The 22,283-nt window shown below is 48.3% G+C and overlaps 1 protein-coding gene across 6 annotated transcripts in view; it reads right to left on the reverse strand.

Annotated features, from left to right (window-relative positions):
* Nucleotides 1-22,283, reverse strand: part of MBP (myelin basic protein) — a 150,900-nt gene that overhangs the window by 16,192 nt on the left and 112,425 nt on the right. For 3 of the 6 annotated variants that reach the window (XM_054460245.2, XM_054460244.2, XM_054460243.2), the window contains exon 4: nt 21,256-21,692. In XM_054460245.2, coding sequence (XP_054316220.1) covers nt 21,256-21,692 — 437 coding nt within the window. Of the gene's footprint in view, nt 1-14,196; nt 14,275-17,049; nt 21,693-22,283 lie in introns of those variants that run through there. The other 3 variants (XM_063653854.1, XM_063653853.1, XM_063653855.1) reach the window with 2 other exon arrangements.

Below are 22,283 nucleotides of genomic sequence, written 5' to 3' on the forward strand. Positions count from 1 at the left end.
CCTTACACAAGATTTAACTCAAAATAGATCATAGATCGTTATCTATGATGTAAAACTATAAAATTTTAGAAGCAGCCATAGGAGAAAAACCTTCATGACCTGTGTGTAGACAACAAGTTCTTAGACCTGACACCAAAACATCATCTATAAAAGGAAAAATGGATAAATTGGACCTCATCAAACTTTCAAAACTTTTGTTTTACAAAAGACACCATCAAGAGAAGAAAAAGACAAGCTACAGACAGGGAGAAAATATTTGCAAATTACATATCTGACAAAGGACTTGAAAGCAGAATCTGTAAAGGACTCTCAAGACTCAACCAGAAGAAAACAAATAGTTTGGCTTAAAAATGGACTAAACCCTTGAATAAACACTTCAGCAAAGAGGACGTAGGGAGGGTGAATAAACAGATGAAAAGATGTTCAACATCATCATTAGCATCAGGAAAACGCAAATCAAACCGTGAGGGGATACCGCACCGTTAGAATGGCTGAAATAAAAAATGCCGACATTCCCAAGCGCTGGTTAGGATACGGAGCCCCGTGAACCCTCATGGATTACCTTGGGAACGCAAACTGTCACTCCTTGAAACACTTTGGCAGTTTCTTAGAAAGTTAGCCCTATACTTACCATATGACCCTGTAATTCCATTTCCTGCTTTAAATACTAAAGGATAAATTACATGCTTTTGGAAATGGCTTTTATAATGAATATATTGGCCACCAATCTTTTGAGGGAAAAGTAATTTAAATTTTAATAAAAATTTATGTTTATACAATAACCTGTACGTGAGTGTTCATAGCAGCTAAACCCACTAGATTTCACTAAAACCTTCAAACAACCTGAATGCTGTTGAGTGGCTGAAGGGATAAACACACGGTGCTGTATCCAGGCATGAAATACTATTCCGCAATAAAAATACAAACTCTTGATACAGGCAACAGCCTAGAGGCCTCTCCAAGGAATCTTGCTGAGTAAAAGCCGCCATTCTAAAAGGTTTTATACTGTGTGGTCTTATTTATATGACATGCCGGAAAAGACTGACCTATACTGGGGGAGGTCAGAGCTGGGGGGCGGGGAGTAGGGGGAGGGTGCAGTGTGGACCACGAGGGAGGGGAGGTGGCAGGATTTGGGTTGTGTCCTTATTATGGCGGTAGCTACACAAATCCGTACGTGCATTACAACTCATAGAACTGTACCCCCAAAGCAAGCCCATTTTGTTCATTATTTTGTGAAACAGAATATAGAACAAGGCCATTTAACATGACCTGTCATTGTAGAGCCAGAAATGGAATTCATGGGTGCATCGTATCACTGCGCAAATTTTCTGATTGGCAGTCTCAGGTCTCCCCTGAAAGTGTTGGCATCTCTTTCCGCCTCGAGGCTCCTGCTGGGTCCCTGACCTTTGCCTAGAGCGTCCTCCCCTTCCAAATGTCTGTGTTTTGGGAAAATATAGCCTCTTTTGGCTGCAACCCTCATCTGGCATTGGATTGTCCTTTTCAGCTTTCTGCAAGCATCTTCCCTCTCCAGCTAGATTTTAATCTTTCAGAGGAAAAAAGAAAAACTTCTGTGGGATCCCCAAAGCTTCTGGCATTTGACTCACACGGTGGCGCTCAGCAAATAGGAAGTGGCCAGAGGAACAAAAGCCCTCCATGGCAGCCTTGTGAAAAGAGCTTGCTGCAGGGAGCTGGCAAGCTCCAGCCCGGGCCTGACATCACCTGTGTGGCCTTCGGCGAGTCCCCTGGGGCCCTGGGGCTTCTGGTTCCTCACGGGTGAAATGATGGGACTGAAACAGAGACTGTCCAAGTCTTCTGTTCTAGAATTTTACCAAGAAGCCACCTTGGAAAAGCGGCAAAGCTTGCGAGATCAGTCTCTGGTGAGCTTTTACATTGGTTGTTTCCGGAGACTCCAGACCTGGTTTTTGGTTTATGTTCCTAAAGAGCTTTTGTGCTGAGCACAGGAACAGAAGCCCAGGAGCACGCCTCGGTGTCAGGCTGGTGACGACCTCGGGCAGGGGACTGCGTGGCCCGCGTGGACGGATGCTGCATCCGCGCCACTTTTTTTTTTTTTGGAGTCTTGCTCTGTCCCCAGTCTGGAGTGCAGTGGCGCGATCTCGGCTCACTGCAAGCTCTGCCTCCTGGGTTCACGCCATTCTCCTGCCTCAGCCTCCAGAGTAGCTGGGATTACAGGCGCCCACCACCACGCCTGGTTGATTTTTTTTGTATTTTTAGTAGAGATGGGGTTTCACCGTATTAGCCAGGATGGTCTCGATCTCCTGACCTCGTGATCCGCCCACCTCAGCCTCCCAAAGTGCTGGGATTACAGGGGTGAGCCACCGCGCCCGGCCTGAGCCACTTTTTAAAAAGTAATTTTTTTATTGTGGTGAAACACACATAACATAAAACTTACCATTCTAACAATTTTTAAGTGTGCAATTCAGTGGCATACATCACATTTGCACTGTTGTACAAGCATCACCGCCATCCATCTCCAGACACTCTCCAGCTTCCCGAACTGAAACCTGGTGCCCATGAAACAGTCACTCTCCATCCCTGGCCCCAGCATTCAAGTCACTTCGTCTCTATGAACCGGGCCACCCTAGGGGCCTCCTATGCTGGAGCCACGCAGCGTCTGTTCTCTGGGGATGGCTTTAGTGCGCTTACCGCAGTGCCCTCCAGGCTCCCGTGCTGCAGCCTCTGTCAGAATTCCCTTCCACTGTTAGGCTGAACGACATCCACTGCAACCGTATGCACGGATTGCTTTCTGCTCATCCATTCACCCTTCCGGGGACTTCTGGGCTGTTTCCACCTTTTGGCTGTAGTTCTGAGTCACCTTTTAAGTGACCCAGGCTCCCTGAGCGACACTGATCTGATTTGGCCATGACATTCCCATGCTCTCGGGTGACTCGTAGAAGAGATGCCCAAACGCCCCACTCTCCTTTCCCCAACAGCCTGAAGTGAAGCTGCCGAGGTTCCTTTATTCTGTGAAGGAATAGCAGCACACAGCATTGGGACGTTGCTGCCCTTTTGAAGGTCGAGGTGCATTTACATTTATGAGATGAGACGTACACACAGTTAGGATGGCTTGGCTGAGAAGTAGAGCCCTGTGTCTGCCCCGCTCTCCTGTGAGTGGCTGGGTGCAGGTCCATGATCTGGGTCTGTAGTCCTTTCATACAGCCCCTTGGCCCCTTCTTCGTTGACCCCACAGCCCCTTGCTCACCACAAACCCTGCTCAGTTCAATTGTAGAAATGCACCACCTACTCCACGGCTTCCAGCAGTGCAGGAAATGTGATAAATGCAAGGTGTCAGTGGATTTTAAGAGCAGTGTTTCTGGGGGGGTTATGAGCAGTGTTTTGGGGGGTTTAAGAGCAGTGTTTTTGGGGGGTTTAAGAGCAGTATTTTGGGGGGGTTTAAGAGCAGTATTTTTGGGGGGTTTATTTTTCAGTTTATGGGGAGTGGGCACTTATCATTCTGTCACACCTTATGGTAAACAGGTTACCTGTTCCTAGGTGGGAGGAGCTGGGAGAAAATGCTAGGCCTTAAAGAAACAACGGGAGGAGGTGAGGGGAAGACGCAAGCTGGGTGGGGCGCTTAGGGGGTGAAGGTGAACTCAAGTCACTTCACAGACCAGCCATGGGGGACGCTGAAGGGGGTGGCCCACTCTCAAGCCTTCCCAGAGGAGACCGCTGAGGGCCTGGGCCAGCCTCACAACCTAAGCTTCCCCCGTCAACCCCATCAGAAGCTCTGAGCTGTGGCCCCAGGAACACTTGTGCTGTATAAGGTCATCTTGAAAGTGAAATGAGAGCTGAACCTAAATTCAGCTCTCTAGGACAGAAAGGGTTCCTGCTGTTTAGTTTAGGTTTTTTTTTTTTTTTTTTTTTTGAGACAGTCTCACTCTGTTGCCCAGGCTGAAATGAAGTAGCGTGATCTTAGCTCACTGCAACCTCGCCCCTGGGTTCAAGCGATTCTCATACCTCAGCCTCCCAAGTAGCTGGGATTACAGGCATGCACCACCATGCCTGGCTAATTTTTGTATTTCCAGTGCTGACGAGTTTCACCATATTGCCCAGGCTGGTCTTGAACTCCTGGCCTCAAGCAATCCACCCACCTTGGCCTCCCAAAGTGCTGGGATTACAGGTGTGAGCCACCACGGGCCACCACACACAGCCTGCTTAGTTTTTAGGACACACATTTAGTAATTCCCTGATATACTTTTAGTTGTACTCACTAAGGTTTAAAAAAAGCCAAAACTATGAACATTTTTGGTTATTCATTGAGATTTGTGTCTCCTGGGCCATCCCCAGTCTGTTTCAAGTACCGCACTTTCTTTGTAGGTGATTAAAAGCGAGGAAGAGCTAGGAGGTCAGTTGCACCATAAAATAAGAAGTGGACACAGGGCCGCACCTGGTGATGTGGACTCAGATGCTGGGGGACATCCTGCAACCTGCGTTTTGCCAGCTGGAGATGAGGCCAGGACATTTCTGCAAAATTTTTGGCTTATTTGGAGCTGAATAACTGGGACAGTTGAAGAATTAAAAAAAGACCTGATTTTTAAAAACTAATATTTTGTATTGTTTAGAAAAATAATACATGCTCATATGAAGATATCCCATGAAATAAGAAAGTCTGTGGAAAAATTGAAGGATGACCCTGGTTTACACTTTGATGAGCACATTGTTAGATCCGGCTTTAAGCAAAAACACAGACAAAATATGCAAATGCTGTTAAAAGTGGTCATACTAGACACACTGTTTTCTTTATCTGAGTTTTCTTGTTTTACTCAACAGTGTCAGGGGCCTCTTCCTATCAGCAGAGGTTTTCATCACGATTCATAGAGCAACAACAACAACAAAATGACAAACTTTTGGTTGGTAAATAAAAATAACTTGCTGAAAAGTTTTTAAAATCATGGGAGGAAGACCACGGGTGGCCATTTATTTGTAAAAGAAATTCCTTTTTCCATTAGCCTCTTTGATTGTATGATTTTTGAAGAATTATTTTCCTCAACCTGCGGTGATACCCATCATCAGCAGGCGGAGCTCCTGCGCACAGCACCCAGGCTGCTGCCCGCTGCCTGTTTCTCTCCAGAAATCAGGAAGAGGTGTTTTTTTGTTTTTTTTTTTTTCCCCCACCCGCTTTCCAATTTGTTTTAAGGCCTGGGGAGCTGGGCGTTCTGAAACTGGGAAGCAGTAACAGATGAGTTGCCGCCCGATGCACCTACAGATCAGCGGCTGCAGGGCCAAGGCATTTCTTGGCAGCATCATTTCCACTCGGATTTTATTAAAGGAGATAACGTTGATGGAGTCACTCCCTCTCAGAAGAAATGTCTACAATTAATTTGAAAAAAGATTAATATTTACTGATGCCTGGAGTTTTGTGGTTGGGAAAAAAAGAGTTCAAGCTCTTACTTCTTTGTCTGAGAGAGGAATTTAATTGCTTCCCTGAATCAACGATCATAAGGTCAATACGTGAAGACCTAGTGAGTTTATGGCTCTGAGCCTGTCCGGGTCCCTGCCCACCCGGTCCCCACTCACGGGGTCCCCGCTCACTGTCCCAGACCCTGAAGATCATCTGAGCCTCCAGGTGGGACTATGCAGGACCCCGTGGGGCTTGGGTGTTCCTTCCCTGCCATCCCAGGCTGGGGTGTGCCCGAGTTTCTCTTCCAGAGGAGAGTAAATCACTAGATACATGGGTGTAGATATACCCACCCAGAAGATCGGCCCAGCATAGCCTGACAGCCTCCAGCAGCTCTGCAGCAGTCCACAGCAGCTAATGAGCCTGCCAGGGGACCCACTCTGCAGTTTTAACAGATGGGTGAGGTATTGGAGGTCTCTACTCCTATTTCACATGGAATCCTTTTGGAGACACAAGGAGAAGTATGCATTCCTAGAACTTGGATGACTTACTTAAGAAAATGCCCGTAAGAGGCCAGGCGCAGTGGCTCACACCTGTAATCCCAGAACTTTGGGGGGCCAAGGCTGGTGGATCACCTGAGGTCAGGAGTTTGAGACCTGCCCGGTCAACATGGCAAAACCCCCTCTCTACTAAAATATGAGAATTAGCTGGGAGTGGTGGCGGACACCTGTAATCCCAGCTACTTGGGAGGCTGAGGCAGGAGAATCACCTGAACCTGGGAGGCGGAGATTGCAGTGAGCCGAGATCGAGCCACTGCACTCCAGCCTGGGTGACAAAGTGAGACTTCATCTCAAAAAAAAAAAGCCTATAAGAAAGAGTTCCTGCTCATCTACACCCTCCCCTCACAATAGTGTTCTTACTGACACAGCCACGTGTTGGAACATCTTCTGACTATCATTAGAGATGATCTGCCTCCTTTCAGATCACACGTATTAACAGATAGTACCATTTAGTTTCCCCATTTTTATTGATTATGTGCCAGTTTTTGGGAAGTGAGTCAAATAACTGAGTGTTGATAACATCTGCTGCCCCATTTTCCCACCTGATGGAATGGAGCACAGGAAGTTGGCTCCACGTGGAGTTGCCGCCTGGAGACCTCTGCCTTCTCGTAAACCTGGAATGGTGTGTTCTCATGGAGGCAACCACGGCAGGGTCCCATGCAACTGGCTTTCTCCACCTGGGCCTCCCATTAGGGCCTTTGCTACAGAGATGCACCCATCAGCACTTGGCTGTGGAGCCTTAGCAAGGGCCTGTTCTTCCCTTTGTCATGTGGTCCATGATGTCATCGCAGACTGACACGTTAGAAAAATGTCTCTTTGTTAAGGCATCTCAATATGCCCAGAGAGCAGCAGCTACCGTCCAGTGGCTAAATGCAGTAGGGATTTCCTTATGGGCATTGTCTTAATCAAGTAAGTGGTCCAAGTTCTAGGAATGTACATTTTTTCCCTGTGTCCCCAAAAGGATTCAATGCAAAACCAGAATAGAGAAAGCAAGGAGTCTTGGTTTTAAAACATGAGGTGTGATCGTAAACCAAAAATATCACTCAGCACTGCTCCCACGTCACCACTCGTTTTACAGATTGGAATATTGAGATGCACAGAGGTTCAGGGAGCTGCTCGCCGAGGCTGCTAGCTGTCTAGGGCTTGATCTTTAGACTCCATGCCAAGCGAGGGTCTTGTAGAGTGAACATAGGATGAGAGGCTCACGTTGCCCACCTGAAACTCAGCGGCCCGTGTTTCAGGTGGGTAGTCATAGGAGAAACACATAGCCTGTGTTTCACTGGCTAGTCATAGGAGAAAGGGAAAAGGGAAGGGAGAAGAATGGATTTTTAAATTGTATTTTATTACAAGAATTTGTAGACTTACCTTATAGTAAGTTATGAAGTTATTGGCTAGAACTAACAATGTGCTCATAGACGAGAAAAATAAACTAGTATCTGTAGACAAAGTCAATGACATACGCCAGTTAGTGTCTAGGGAATGAGGGAAGCTTCAATTGCTGCTGTTTACCAAAATAATTGGGAACTAATTTTCTAGTAAACACTGATGGATACAATAAATGCAAGTGTAGTTAATGAGATGAGATTTTTCAATTTTCTCTGTCATTTTAAAAGATGCATTTGTATGTAATTAAAACAAAGGGCCCATCAGTTCCTCCTATCAGTGGAGAGTGATGACTCAGGACTGACAGATCACGTCGTCTGGACCGTCCTATTTTGTCTATGTGACTGAAAACCAACCAACCAACATATCTCCTCGTCCTTATTCCTGTAATTTCCAGGTTGAACGTGGCAGATTTTTGCACACATCCACAAAGCAGCATTCGGGACCTATGCTGTTCATTTCGATGGTTTCACCAGTGGCCCTGAGAGTGAAGGGCGAATGAATTTGCTTTTTAGTCTTTTTTCCTCCCAGGGTAATATTTGATTCTTCTGGCACTCTCAGGAAGTGCAGATACCAGAGAGCTCAGAAGTTAATCTGAAAAAACTCAGAGACAGAGAGCTCAGGGATGAATCTGTGTGGCCTGTTCAGAACCACGGAAGACAGTGTTGTCACTGTCTTTCTGAGCTGCCGTGATAAGAACACAGAGGTATATTTGATATAACTTTTTTCTTGTGAAAGTGATAATATGCTTCTTCAGTATATTTTTTGAATTAGGAATCGTAAAATATAGTTCTAGATGAAATAGATGCACCTTTTCTGCCATTTTTCCTCGCATCACACTTCTTTCAAGGCTCACGAAGATCCTTGACATCCCCAGAAACCTTGTTTCAGTGATTAAATGATCCTCCTTAAAGATGCTCAAAGGAGACAGTCACCTACGTAACGTCTTCCTTTCTCTCCAGGGATCTTCTGTTTCAATGCATGCATATTTTCTACCTAAAAACCGGTGGGAGTGGTAAACAGCAGACCCCCTGCAAATTATCTGAAGCTTAGGGTCATGGTATCTGTTTCCCATGGAAACTGGCCAGCAGCTAAAACAGGCACCGATGAAATCAGTATTATTGGACAGAACACGTGTGTCAAAGCCTGCAAGGCTGGAGATGAGACGACACATCCGACTGTGAATGGTGGGCCGTGGTGTCTCCCCTTTTCTTACTCTCCATCCCCCTGACTTCATAATGCTCTGGCAATTCCGAGAAATCACAGAACAGTGTCGTTCTCTTTTCAATACTAGTTAAATACTAGTTACAATACTAGTTAAATAATAGTTTCCTCTGAAAAAAAGCACATATATATATGTGCTTCCCCCACCCCCCAAGGAAGCTATTATTCCATTTCTGGTCAAACAGCTCCTACTATGCCTCAGGAGGGTATGTTAGATTTTTTTTTAAGCAAGTTCAGGGCATTTTAGATTTTGCAGTCTGGAGAGAATTCTTTTCTGTCTGAATGACAGATGGAGTTTTTCCTGTGTTTTTGCCCTTTGCTGGGTTGAAGATTATGTTTATTCCTGAATCATTGGCTCGCACGAGTTAATGAAAGTCACGGGCATTTACTTTCTTTACAGAAAGCTGTGCACCATCCAGAACAGTGGACTTTTCTCTATGTCTGAAAAAACCCACAGACAAGCCTTTCGTTCTGATGCAGATTTCAGGTAACCTGAGGCTGTTACCTCAGCTCCTTGCAGACGATGCAGCTCCTTGCAGATACTGGGAATGAGAGCGCTGCAGGGTGGCGGCCGCTGGCGCCCGCGGCTTGTGTGTGTGGTTTCTCTCCTGGTGCCCTACTCGGGAGGTTGTTGCTTTGCCCCGACAGGAAGGATCAGCGTTTCTCCTCTTAGCAAACTGTGAGGCTGGATGCAGAGATTCAGATACTGCTTTTGTAGATGTGGTCGGGGCATGTCTGGTCGTGTTTTCTCTCCCATGTTTCATGGGGAAGTGAAGCTCCCGTGGCCTCCTTTGGGGGCCTTTGCCTCCGTCCGCTGGTGATACAGGGGTCGGTATCAGAGACCTCTTGGCACAAAACCTTGTGGGACCCACATCGGGGCTCTGGCTCTGGGCACAGAAGGATACAACAAGTCAAAGGTCGGCAGCCTGTGCTTCTGCCATTAAGTAAACCCTTTCAGTGGCTGCATTTTTCTGATCTGGGTTTAACCTCAAAGGGGAAGAGCTTTGACGCCGGGTTCCAGCTTCCTTATCCTGGTGAGTGTGCTGAAGAGGGAGAGGAAACGGAGGTGGACAAACGGCACCTGTCAGAAGTGAAAGCTGCTGTCGGATTGGCGAGGAAGTCCTTAAAATGGTTGCGTGCTTTCCGCTGGGTGGCTGTGCCGTGGCCTCTCTGGTTGGCACCTTGATGGCAGCCCGCCCCCGGGTACCATGTTGCCACGGCGTCTCCATGCAGAAGCACACCCTTGACGACCACAGCCCCGGGAAGCAGGGTCTCTGTTCCTCGTCCCGGGAGACCCACGGGAAAAATTCCTCTTCCTCATGGCAAGAGGGACTCCTCTCCCACAGGGGAGGCTCCGAGACGTCTGTTTCCCAAACGCAGATGACTTGGAGCTGATGGCCAGAGAGCGAAGTTCTAGTCCAGCTGCCCCGACCATGGGGCTTTTGAGGCTTGATTGCCATTTCCTTCTAAGAATGGTGGGAGCAGGGATTGATGTGAGGTTCACCGCTCTGATTTTCATTTTACAGTTTTGGAAACTAAGGCCCCAGCACAGAAACACAGAGGACCCAAAGCGGTAGCCTTGAGGGGCAGAGGGGCCAGGACCACCAGGGCTTTTTAGAGCCAGCACTGCCCTCCCCAGCAGCTCCGAGGGTCGCCAGGCCTTTTCCAGAATAGCACGAGTGTGGAGCGGCACTGAGGCAGGGTTACGGTGACACCAATGTTTTCAGAGGACGAGGCTCCTGTGAGGCATTTGCATTGCTTTTCTTGCTTGATCAGCACAATGTTCCATGGCATCTGGAGGACAGGTGACACTTTTGCCACCGTTGCTGTTTTACAGGAGAGGGAAGGAAGCTCAGAGAAGACAGACACCTGCCCCAGGTCCACGGCTATGACGCAGTGCCGTGAGACCTGAGCCGAGCGTTTTTGGTTCTTACTCCTGTGCTTTCCCACGGCAGAAAATGCTTTGCCTCCTAAACGCCAATCTGCTGGGTGATGGTGGATTCAGAGGCAGGGCAGGTCTTTCCAGAAGCCTCCATGGGCGCCAAGGCTGAGGGGTGGACAGTGTCCTCCAAGGCAGACCGGGAGCACAAGAGTCTGTGAGAACGAGGCAGAAAGGACGTCCGAGGACTCGGAGACAGTGGCTGCTGGAAGCCCAGAGCAGCCCCTTCCTGCTCAGGTCAGTGTCCTGGGCCCCAGGCTGAGCCTGGAGCTTGGAGGAGCCGGCACCGTTGGTGGGGCCAAGAGAAGCCGCCCTGCCTGGGGCCACCTTTCCAGCTGCACCACAGGCGCCCTCACTCCAGCCTCCAGTGCAGGCACAGCACCGGGTTCCAGGGACCTGCAGCACAAGATGGACAGGCAGGCGGGTGGGTGGGCAGGGGCTGTGCAGACAGAGGAACTGCAGAGAACAGTGGGTCTACTTCCCACACAGCCATTCCCCATCGTGTGTGTTGCTCCTCTCCCCTTGGAATCCTTGCTTCCCTAGCTTGCTTTTGGGTTCTCGGATGTCACACTATTCCCCTACTGTGCTCCCGCTACCCGCCTTCCAGTCCTCAAAGAAAAGAGCCCTGTCAGCCCCGAGAGCACCGATGTCTCTGGGAGTCAGGGAGCTTGGAGCAGGGTCCCGTTCTGGAGGGGGCACCGCAGCACGGGAGCCAGGCTGTTCTTTGCCTTGTTGCCTATTTCACAGCTGGGGTGTCTCCCTTACCCTCCTGGTGTGTTTGCACAGAGAGGGAGAGGGAAGAGGAAGAGAGAGACACGAAAAGGGAGGGAGAGAGGGGGAAGTAGACAGACAGACAGGGAGGGAGAGGACACAGGGTGAGGTGGACCCAGGAGGAGACCCTCTGCTCAGCTTAGGGCGTGAGCACCGTGGGCGTTTCTCAGCCGCAGGGCAGGGAGTTCTCGGTTCGGACTCTGCTGGTTCCTGGCACTGCTCAGCCTGAGCCTTCCACCCAGCTGCTTCTGTCTCCATTGGGAGCTGACTTCAAGGGTCCTTTGTCATGCAATCCCTGCATTTTAAAATCCTTCTGTATTTTAAAACCATTTAGTGCCTCCGGCCTTGCAATTCCTTCCTCCGTGGCTGGTGCCCTCACAGCCACTTTCTTGCAATAATAAAGCATCCCAAAGTACCGGAGGAAGACATTCAAACTCAAAAGCTCCTTCTCAGTGAGGAGAGAAGGAAGCTCCTCGCTTATTCTTCCACTCAATGTGCAAATGGCATGGGGTTGCCACCGTCTTCGGGCAGGGGCTCCCCTGGGGGCTCTCAGACCAGCCCGCCTGCCCCCTCTGTGTGCACCTCCTGCAGAGATGGCCTCTGTGAGCCAGGCATCGCCGGCCCCTGCTCAGGGGGCTGGAGGGAGAAGTTGAGGCCTCTAGCACGCAGCCCTGGGAGGGTTCTCTGTCCATTAGGAGCAACGCTGGGAGCCCACACAGCCTGCCCAGGCTTTAGTTTCAACTTACGCTTATCTTCATTTTCCCTTCATTCCGTAGCCATGTAAACACCACACACACACACACACCCACACAAACACACACACATACCCCTACTGCTTTTCCTATGTGGACCAGAATGGGGTGTCCACAAGTGCACAAGCGCTGAGCACAAGGAGCCGAGTCCTGGAAGCCTGCAGGACTTTTAACAACCTTTCCATGTGTGCCCTGGAGTGTGAGCCTCAGGCAGCCACGCGGACAAAGCATTGTGCAGAGGATTTACTTATCTTTGGCCAGGATTTTAAAGGTACATGCACAACCTGTCTCGGATGAAACTGTGGAGAACAGAAGGGCTGCTTTTCCCTGCTAAATAATTTTTTTTTAGAAGAGGAATGAAGCATTCTGTTGAGTTTCTTACTATGATCTGGATACCAAAGCCCGGGACACTCATCCTCTCCACTCTGCTTGGCAACACGGGGTTTCTGGCAGAGGCTCCGCCTCTCTGTGGCCAGGGTCCACTGAGGACAGCGTGCCTCTCGTGGAGCAGGGAACGGGGTAGGGGGCAAGCCACTAACTGCCAGTGCGTCACACACTGGGTGCTGTGCAACCCTTAGCTCAACCCTCCCACATATCAGATATTCCTCCACACAGTTAAAATCCTCCTCACCAGCACTGCTCTCCAGGGTGGGGCCGGCAGGGTTGGTGCTTCCCAGGCAGGGGCTGGTGCTTGCAGCCCCATCTTGGTCTCAGTGAAGCCCAGGTGGCCACAGCCCCAGTGCACGCCAGAGAAGAGGCCTCCCAGAAGGACGGGGGACCCTCAGAAACTACCTGGGGGTAGTGGTGGTGTTTTCCATCACCAAGAGACCCCTCGAAAATCAAGTGCGGCTTCACAACTAGGACACGATTCAAGTTAAACACAGACTCTCAGGATGGGCGTCCAAACCACCGAGACCCCGTCAGGGTCCCTGGTTGCCTCCTCCCCGTGGCTTCAGGAAGAAATCCTTCTCCCCAGCCGCAGCCACCAGTCACTCCAAGTCCCACCACCACCGTGGGGCTCTCCCCCAGGGCCCTTCTGCCCCCAAGCCCTGGCTTCCTCTGCTGCACTTTCAGCCACTGCCCTGGACTGGCCATCCCGGGGCCAGCAGGCACATCCTCGTTCCTCATAAACCCACTACTGGCACGCGGCGGTGTAGCCCTGGACAGCCAGGCACTAGCATGATGTCTGAGATGCAGCCACACCTGGCGGACGCTTCCCCTTCAGGGGCTCCAAGTTTTGGCATCCGCAGGCATCCTGTCCCCGGTGCTCCTGTGCTCCTTGCTGAGTGTAAATGGTCCCACCTTGCCGGCCTCTGAAGAGGGGTATCCCAGCTCTCCCTCAAACTTGGTGCTCCATTGAGCACAGCTGTGAAATGTTCTCGCTATTTAAGTACTTGAGCAGATGTTTCCAATCTTTTGCATATTCCCATGCTTAAAAAGCCAGCTGCCAAGGGGCAGATGGTGGTGACTTGGGTCTGGAGGGGGCCTGGTGGACGCAGGTTTGTGGTGACCACTCTTAGTGTGCAAACGGCAGCCCTGCTCGTGTGACGGCAGTGCCAGCTCTGGGCTTGTCCCCTTCTCCTCCTGGCTGTCCTCTTCTTTGTGAGTGCTCCTGGCACCTGTGTGCTTTGAGAAGCCACACAAGGAGAAGAGGACAGGCTACATGGTAGCCCACTTCCTATGCAGAGCGCAGCTGAGCTCAGGTGAGTTCAGAGCCCAGAGAGACCAGATGTCCCAAGGACACTCATCGTTTAGAGCTCAATTCAACCTATGTTTAGTGAGTGCTAAATGTCTGCTAGGCACTAGTTTTCAAAGCAAACTCAGGTATGCACGTGGCCATGGACCAGGCCAGCCCTCAATACCAGAGCCACTCCCGGGCCCCTCCACGCGCTTCAGGCCTCGGCAAAGTGAGGCAGACTCTCACCAAGGCTGCCCATCATGCTGAGCTGACAGCCATACCCTTTGCGGAGGATTCCCTCCAAGGATTCAAAGGCAGGTCCTCCATGCCCCTCTTGGGCATTTGTCTCTTCCTGCAGCTGCTTTTCCCCGGGAGAGGCCTGCCTCCCTGCTTTCACGGCCTCACAGATGCCCCGGAGACTGGGGGTGGGCCGCTGGCAGTGACACTGCCTGCTCCGAGGGACAGTGGCTGAGAGCTCAGGCAAGGGCAGGTCACCCCTGGCCCCGATGGGTGAGGACCCGCCGGCTTCTTACCTTGTACATGTTGCACAGCCCAGGCTGGCTGCGGGCATGAGAGGGCAGAGGGCTCCGGCCCGGCTTTAGCCAGGGTACCTGCCGGGGGACACAGAGTGGGCTGCGTGAGTCCGGGTGGGCGCCGCTGGCAGTCCCCCAAAGTCCTCCAGCAAATCTCCTCTAGAGCTGGCTTGGCAAGAACCCAGAGTGAGGAGGAGTGAGCCGGGGGTGGAGGATGAAGGATGACAGTGAGCGAAGAAGGCGTGTGCAGATGACTGATGGATGATGGACGGACCAGCAAGAGGTGATGGGAGGTCAGAGGGCAGGCATGCGTCCCGAAGGACTCAGGAAATCGAGAGCAAAAGGAAAGTTTAGGGAAGAATTCTCTCCTGCAAAGTCTATTCTGAGGCCCTGTATCGAACAATGAGACCAAGTGTTCTTAATATGGCAGCAGGCACCAGCTGTGAAAGATTTCTAGGATCCAGTGCAGAAGGCCTTTCCCAGTCTGGAGCAAAGTGCACTAAAAGGGTTTTTTGACATCTACCATGGAATGGATAAATTTTACATTCCACTTTAGTTGTAGAGTTGTATTTTTTCTTTTATAGCAAGTGTGTTATCTTCTACATTGGATTTACAAGTTGAAACTGTTCCTGCTCTGTGAAGGTTCAGTGAACCGAAGACGGACCTTTTCAGATTTTCTGCAGAGCATAAGGAAATAATTTTTAGGAGCAATAGTGTTCAAAGTCACTTTAGCCAATTACTTAAAGTTGATTTTCTTGCTGACATTCTTCCTTGGTACTGGTGAAAGTTAGGAATTTAACATAAGTAGGAAGTTAATCTTCCTCGGCAGGAGCAGGAGCTACGCACTCATATGAGCTCTGCGGGTACAAATCTTCCTAAGTAGCATTAGCTCCTAACTTAATGTATTCTCTTTGTCAGTTACACAAGAGTATCTGCTATATCAATGAACTTTGAGGGCTGCAGTTGAAAGACTATTATTATAGGACCAAGGTAAGTGCCCTGCAAGAAATGTCTATTTCTTGACTACCAGCTACCGCAAAATGAAGACAGAGAGAGAAGAGAAAGAGGAGAAGACTTATAGTGGTCAAGAGATGAAATCAGTGTAATAGGTTTCAGAAGATGTATTGGCTGCAGATGAAATGGATTCTTTTAACCAGGTTAGCAGCTGAGTATGCGTGAGACTAGAGTAGTTCCGACACTGAAGAATGTGGGCGCATTCTAGAAGTATTATGGAAAGTGAACACACCGGGGTTTTCAGAGGCAAATCTGTGGTGACTGTGTGCTTAGCTGTACGTCTCCTAATGGATTCTCCCTGCGTGAGAGAGGCTATTTCTATATTAGCAGGAATTTCTGGTGACTTTAATTCATGAGATTAAAGGTAAGTAAATTGAGTATTCACTTTAGAGGATGTCTCCGTGGACAAGCCTGCGGGAGTTGCTGTGTTGATGAGACTTGGCTGTCCTCATAAGCAGTGACTCCCATCAGCTGGTGTCCATCAGCGTGAGCAAGTGTACGCTATGTACAGGGCCAACAAGCGAAGAACTTTCCATTTATTTTCCCTCCATCTCCTACAATGGCTCTTCTTCACAAAGAAGATCATCACTGTGAGACATGTTCTCGTGGCTCTGGTGGGCTGGTGTGAAGCCCCTCTACTGACTCCCCGTCTACCCATGGGGAAGGCAGGTGGCTGGGGTAGACATAAGGCGTCCCATTGATGGTTTTCAGGAAATGCAACCTGTAACCCCAGCTGCCTGCCACTCCCAGAGCCAGGAAGAGGAAGGACAAATGCAAGGGCCAGAGAAGACGAAAGACAAGAATAGCCTCTTAGGAGAAGTTGTGTGTGCTAAGCCCACTTTTATGTGGCTCCCTCAAAAGAGTTCAGTGTTCCTTAGCTGTTTCTTCTTTTTTACTACTTTTTTATGAAGTAGGATGATTTCAGAGCATTAAGAGTGTGCTGATAGCCATAAAGGAAAAAAACTTTTAAAAACATTGAATCAGGGTTTGATAGGAAATATCCACAGTTCTTAAATTTGAATCAATATCTAAGTGATTTTCACGAGTGCTATTGTGTGTTTTTTTCTAAGGATGATCTATTCCCTCAGATGTCAAGCCAAGCTCCTAATTCACCGATCAGAATTGCCTGTTATCAAATGTCCAGACTTTTTATCAAAGGAAAATCAACGATGAGAGAAATGAGTGCTTTAAAATGCAAATGAGTTTAAAGGGAGGAGATGAGTTAAGACGAGGGTCTGATGGGACATGAAAGGCAGGACCGCATCCAAGCCAATCACTTATCTTTACTCTTGTTTCTAATTTCTCAAAGACCCCAAGTTTCACCTTCATCTCATACACTCATTATCATCCCTCAGAGAGCCAGCACCATCCCCTCATTTCAGTGTCTCGAGGTTCCCGTGACCCCCCTTGTGTGTGAGCTCCCAGGGGGCCCTGTGGGCACTGGCACCCACGTGCACGTTCATTCAGGAACTGCTGGTGGAGCGGGCCGTGTCCCTGACAGCACCGGCCAGTGGGGTCTGCTCAGTATCCACCCTGCCCTAACATTTGCGGGATGGTGCTTTGAGAGAAACACAAGAAACTTCAGGCAGAATCAGAATAGTCATCATAGAAAGACCAGAACACCAAACTGTGAGGGGAGAGAAGAGAGTAAGATGTCTCTGTGTAGTAAAAGCAGATGAGAGAGCAACTGTGACCTTCCCACACAGAAGCACAGGAGCTTGGGTGCTCACACTTACCTGCCAGCTGTGTCACCAGGCCACAGAAATGCCGGCGACACAGCACACTGACGTGGGGGGGGCAACCGAAAACGACAACTTAAAAAAGTTCACATTCAATCAGTACACTGTCCTTGGTCTGTTAAACTGTTTAATGAATGCATAAAAAGGCAGAAAAATATATAAAGCCAAAAGCTCATAATAAAATTAAATCATGATACAACCACCACAGGCAATTACCATCAAATACATTACCATGATTTACAAATGTACCGCTTATACAGAGGAAGTTGCAAAATCACTGCCAGTACAGACGCATCCAGTCTAATTAACTATCGTCTATTCATATGACAGCGACAAGTGCAGCTCCTGAGACCACAGAAGGACACAGTGAGCAGCTGGCGACTGAGCCAGGGTAGCCTCCGATCAATAACTGATCAGAGTAATGAGACTTCGAGAGGAATGCCTATAAGAAATCTCAAAAGGTATTTGTTTGGGTGCAGAAACAAATGCACCCTGCATATTTGGATTTTCTTTAGAAGACTCTGTGGCCACATCTGTTATCCAATGGAGGTACTGAGTGGCCGGATCAGTTACCATGCAAGTTCACGATGAATGAGATTGAATCTGGTTCTGTGTGCACACTGGGCTCTGTGTTGCTGCCCTCCGTGCTGTCTACTGTATCCTTCATGTGTCTCCAAATGGTACACGCCCCGTGGGATTACAGAACACAGCTACAGAATTAGGATCTCATGGTAACAATGAGGAATTAGGTTACTGTAGAACTAAAATATGTTTAATGAAATAAAAATGCAATGGAAAAAAAATCAGGCAACAGAACATTCTGATTAATTTACAGGACTGATTATATGATTATACCCCACAGCACTGAATGACAAACAGTTCTTCTCCATACAGTCACAATTAGAGGCATAGAAGTCATACTGAATGCTGAATAGAAGAATGCTGAGAAGAGCAGGTTATAAATGAAGGTTTTCATGTAAAACAGAAAAATAGACAAAATCATCAGTAAGAAGCTAGCTTTCAAAAACTCCCTAAAAGTACACGGCACGGAGAGGTGGGGGACTGGGATGTCCTGGCTGCTTTCTGTTCTGGGAACCGTCCAAGTGGCACATCACCGTGTCCAGCTTAGGTGTTCTGTGAAACCTTACTTCCTCCACATAAAAAGGAAGGAACAGTTTCCAAAGCTAATGTTTCCAGGCTCTGCCTCGTGACAGTCAAGTGGCTTCAGATACGAGCACTGGCACAGGAGTGATGCTGGCAAGCTCCTGGAGAGGAGCTGCCAGGCCAAGCACACGCCAGTCTTGGCCCTAAGTGCCCACCCATTCCTCAAGTGACCCTGACATTCCGGGGAACTGGGAAACCTGTTCCTTAAAGGCAACAACAGTCCTTTCTTTCCGCTCACAACAAAGGAGCATGTTCTCCGTGAATGCACTTTTCATTTACGGCTCTCAAAAGAATATGCCTTCTCAAGCAATTTTTAATGCACTTTTTTTGAATGTCAGCTCCCAGCAACACAAGCGTGGGTGTTGTTAGGGCATTCCCGGGCTCGGGGGCGGCCGCTCCAACATGTGGTACCAGCGGCCGTGTGCCCTCAAGGGGAGGGAGGAAGAGCACAGGAGGGTGGGAGGGGGACAAACAGCCCCTTTCATAGGGTCATGGGGGGCTCCATTCAGAGTCTGGCAGGAATCTGCCGGGAAAACCTCGTTCTAGATGGCAAGCAGAAGAAGTGTGTGTGGGGCGGGGCGCCGGGGTCCTGAGAGGCAGGGCCCGGGCCTTCCACCGCTCCTGTTTGCACCCCTCTTTGGCCTATCCCAAGGACTTCCTAGCATATAAAAACGGGGGCTCTCCTGATTTGTAAACAGAGCAACAAATTAAAATAAAAACAAAACCAAAAATTCCTCCATGGCAGCCCACCAATGAATACCCCAGATTTTTAGGGCCATTGTGGGTCTGTAGCTGGGTGTAGAGTTAAGCTTTCATCTCCCATGTTTACAACACTTTGTGATAAAATAGTTGAGTGGAACAATACACATCCCCACTGCATGCGTTCCCCTGGGATGTCCTCATAAGCAGTGACTCCCATCAGCTGGTGTCCATCAGCGTGAGCAAGTGTATGCTATGTACAGGGCCAACAAGCAAAGAACTTTCCATTTATTTTCCCTCCATCTCCTACAATGGCTCTTCTTCACAAAGAAGATCACCACTGTGAGATATGTACGATCTGTATGATCACACGTGCAAATGTTATTATTTTTTGCGCCTTTGGCATCAAAGGGCAAGCCTGTTCATTAAAAAGTCTTCTATATTCAACACTCCATAGTGAAAAGAATTGATACTTCAAAATTCCTAAAGCAATTACGTGAAAATTATTTTTATTTTTTAAATTTTTGAAAGTGTTTTGATTTTTCTGGGTCCTTGATAATTGGGCAGCCCTGTTTTGCAAAGAGATGGACTATTTCTGAGACTAGAATGTTTTCTTTGAAAATATTGAAGAGTATAAGAGATTTAAGACAATAAAGGCTGTAATCTTACCATAAAGGAAGAAAAACATCTATGTGTTTCAATATCCTTTTGAGATAAAGTCACAATGATTGATATCAATGCTTTCACCATTTTGTTTCAACTTAAACCATTATCACTGACATGAAGCTTGTTTTATAATACATACTATCCAGCGATTTCATCTTTTCTGCACAGTTTAAGTACATTTTTTTTTTCTGTACCTTGAAGTAAGCAGAATAGTTTAAGCTTTCAAAACTGGTGATGCTGTATGCATGAGGGATGCTTAGCATAATAGCAACACTTTATTGGGCAATCCAAATCCATACATGTCTGGTGTGGTTTGATAGCTGGGCTTGAAAAAGTGCTTCCAGTTGAAATTAGCATTAGAAATAGGTTGGAACACCAGCATTTCAGGATGAGGGAGGACTGCCACAAAGGAAAAGAACATATCTACAAATGCACTGAAAGAACTAACCAGAATATGAATTCCATTAGTATCTAAGATACACCAAATGTCATTTACAAATACCAAATGTCATTTACAAATAAGTCACAGCAAGTGTCACAACCTGAAATCCCAACTCAGAGCAGATGGTAGAGATGTTAACAGTTGCCTGAAACTTCGATGTGCTTTCATGCCCATAGGAAAGGTGAAACTGACATTTGTGTTTATCTTCAACGATTTCATTATCAATAAAGAATTGCAGTTGGAGACTAAAGCAAATTCTAGAAACTCCTTAACTCCAAGTTGCCCTGTGGTTTTTATGATTGCATGTTATCAGAATGAGGTGCTCTGTTCCACACTTTATTCAAAAGCCTTTTACGCTCCCACAAGGCCTTCCAGAATTCCAGAATCAGCCCTGCACACAGGCAGAAAAACAGCTTCATCTTACAGGTTGTGTGAGAACACCCAATAAACTAGGGATTTTTTTGGGAAAAACTTCTTTCTCTCTAAAATTACACAACCACCAAACACTCCAAACATCACGTGAAATGCTGCATCTGCAATCTGAATGGCACTCAGGGACCAGTGCTTTGATGAACCAGCAGCCACAGGTTCTCCACTAACAATCAACTGCAGAAACCACTCCTAGACTCTGGACCCCATAGCAGAGTTGTTTTTTTTTTTTTTTTCTTTGTAATACATTTTTATCCACAGAACATTTGAATAAAGAAACCTCTAAGACTCTGTATGCAAATTAATGGACTCACAAGATAATAAAGCTTTGATTCATAGACACTCATTTATCCCTCCCCTCTTCCACTTCTCAGACCACAGAGAAAGTTTGCTCAAGGCAGATTTAAATTGAGGAATTTGTTCAAAAGTCTTCCTCGACCTCAATCATATGATTGTCGCAGAGCAACATGAAGCTAGCAGCACTGACTCCAGGAAAAAAACGAGCATAACCCAGTGTTGAACCCCAGCGTGTGGGCCGCAGAGGCAAAATCAGTCATCAAGTCCGCAAGCACACACCACCAGAGACCCTGAGAATGTGGCTCTCTTTCTGCAACGCCCATGTCCAGGCACCCTTAGAGATCCAGAATTCAGTATGTCCTTACATTCCTGAGCCACACCCCGGCCACCATCCCTTGTGAGGAAAAGAGGGGGTGAGTTAAATGAAAACGTCCTAAGCAGCCACTCAGGCCCACACTCTTGGGCTCATATGCATTCTCCAGCATGGAACGAGACCTTAGACAGCAAGAGGCTACATGCCAGTTCTTCCTCTAATGGCTTAGTTCACCTACTGATTTCTCCTCTGCTTTTTCCATTTAAACTAAAGCTCCTCTACTCCTCAGAGCTCACCTTGCCAGAGCCCCGCTTGGGCGCACCCCTGTCACCGCCAAAGAAGCGCCCAATGGAGTCAAGGATGCCCGTGTCTCTGTGCCTTGGGAGGAAGCCATGCCTGGCATGGTCCATGGTACTTGCTGTGGCCAGGTACTTGGATCCGTGCCTCTGGGAGGGTCTCTTCTGTGACGCCATCACATCCAGGCTCTCGGAGGTGGCTGCACTGTCTTCTTGGATGGTCTGGAGCTCGTCGGACTCAGAGGGCCTGTCTTTGAAGGTGTTGTCCTCCCTCCCCGGGGCATCTCGGGAAAAGAGGCGGATCAAGTGGGGGCGGCTCCCTGGGTCAGCTGGGTGGGCATCCTGCCAGGCATTCTTTGGGTCCGCTGTGCGCTTGGAGTCAGTCACCGCTGTGTCCTGAGAGGAGGTCCCATTGTTCTGGTTCGCATCTGCCTCTCCTGCAAACAACAATGAGATATGAATACGGGCCTGTGCAAAGCTGAGCACCGGACAAAGCAGCTTTCTCTGAGGAGTCTTGACCTAGCTGTCTCCTATAAAACCCACAGAATATGTGCAGTCCTCATAAAGCCCTTGGCCTAGGATGGAGCTAACCTGGATGGAGCAGCCTTATTGCAGTTCTGTGTTTCAGAAGGCCTTGGGAATTCCTCAGTTACTTGAGATTTGGCACCCTGGGTAAAATGCGCCAGGGCTTCCCGATGAAGTGGTCTTATCATGCAGAGCAGGCACATCAGCGTTTCTTCCTGGGTGCTGCCATGGCTGCTCCCGGAGAGCCCAGATGTGCAGGCACCTTGATGGGACATTGACTGTTTAAAAGGCCACTGGTGCATAAGTTAAATATGCAAGGAGCATTTATTTGACAAAAGGTGTTTTTAGTTTTCTTGGTAAAAACAAAACTTGCCACATCTTTTTGCAATTCATGCATGAAAGAAGTGGGGCATTTAGAATTTTTCAATCCCAGATTCCACAAGAGGCCTCTCGCAATAGAGAACTGCTTATTCAGGACATTTTGACTTGGCTTCTCCTCTGGA

The sequence above is a fragment of the Pongo pygmaeus genome, chromosome 17 (genome assembly GCF_028885625.2).
Source record: "Pongo pygmaeus isolate AG05252 chromosome 17, NHGRI_mPonPyg2-v2.0_pri, whole genome shotgun sequence".
In the NCBI taxonomy this organism is placed as follows: domain Eukaryota; kingdom Metazoa; phylum Chordata; class Mammalia; order Primates; family Hominidae; genus Pongo; species Pongo pygmaeus.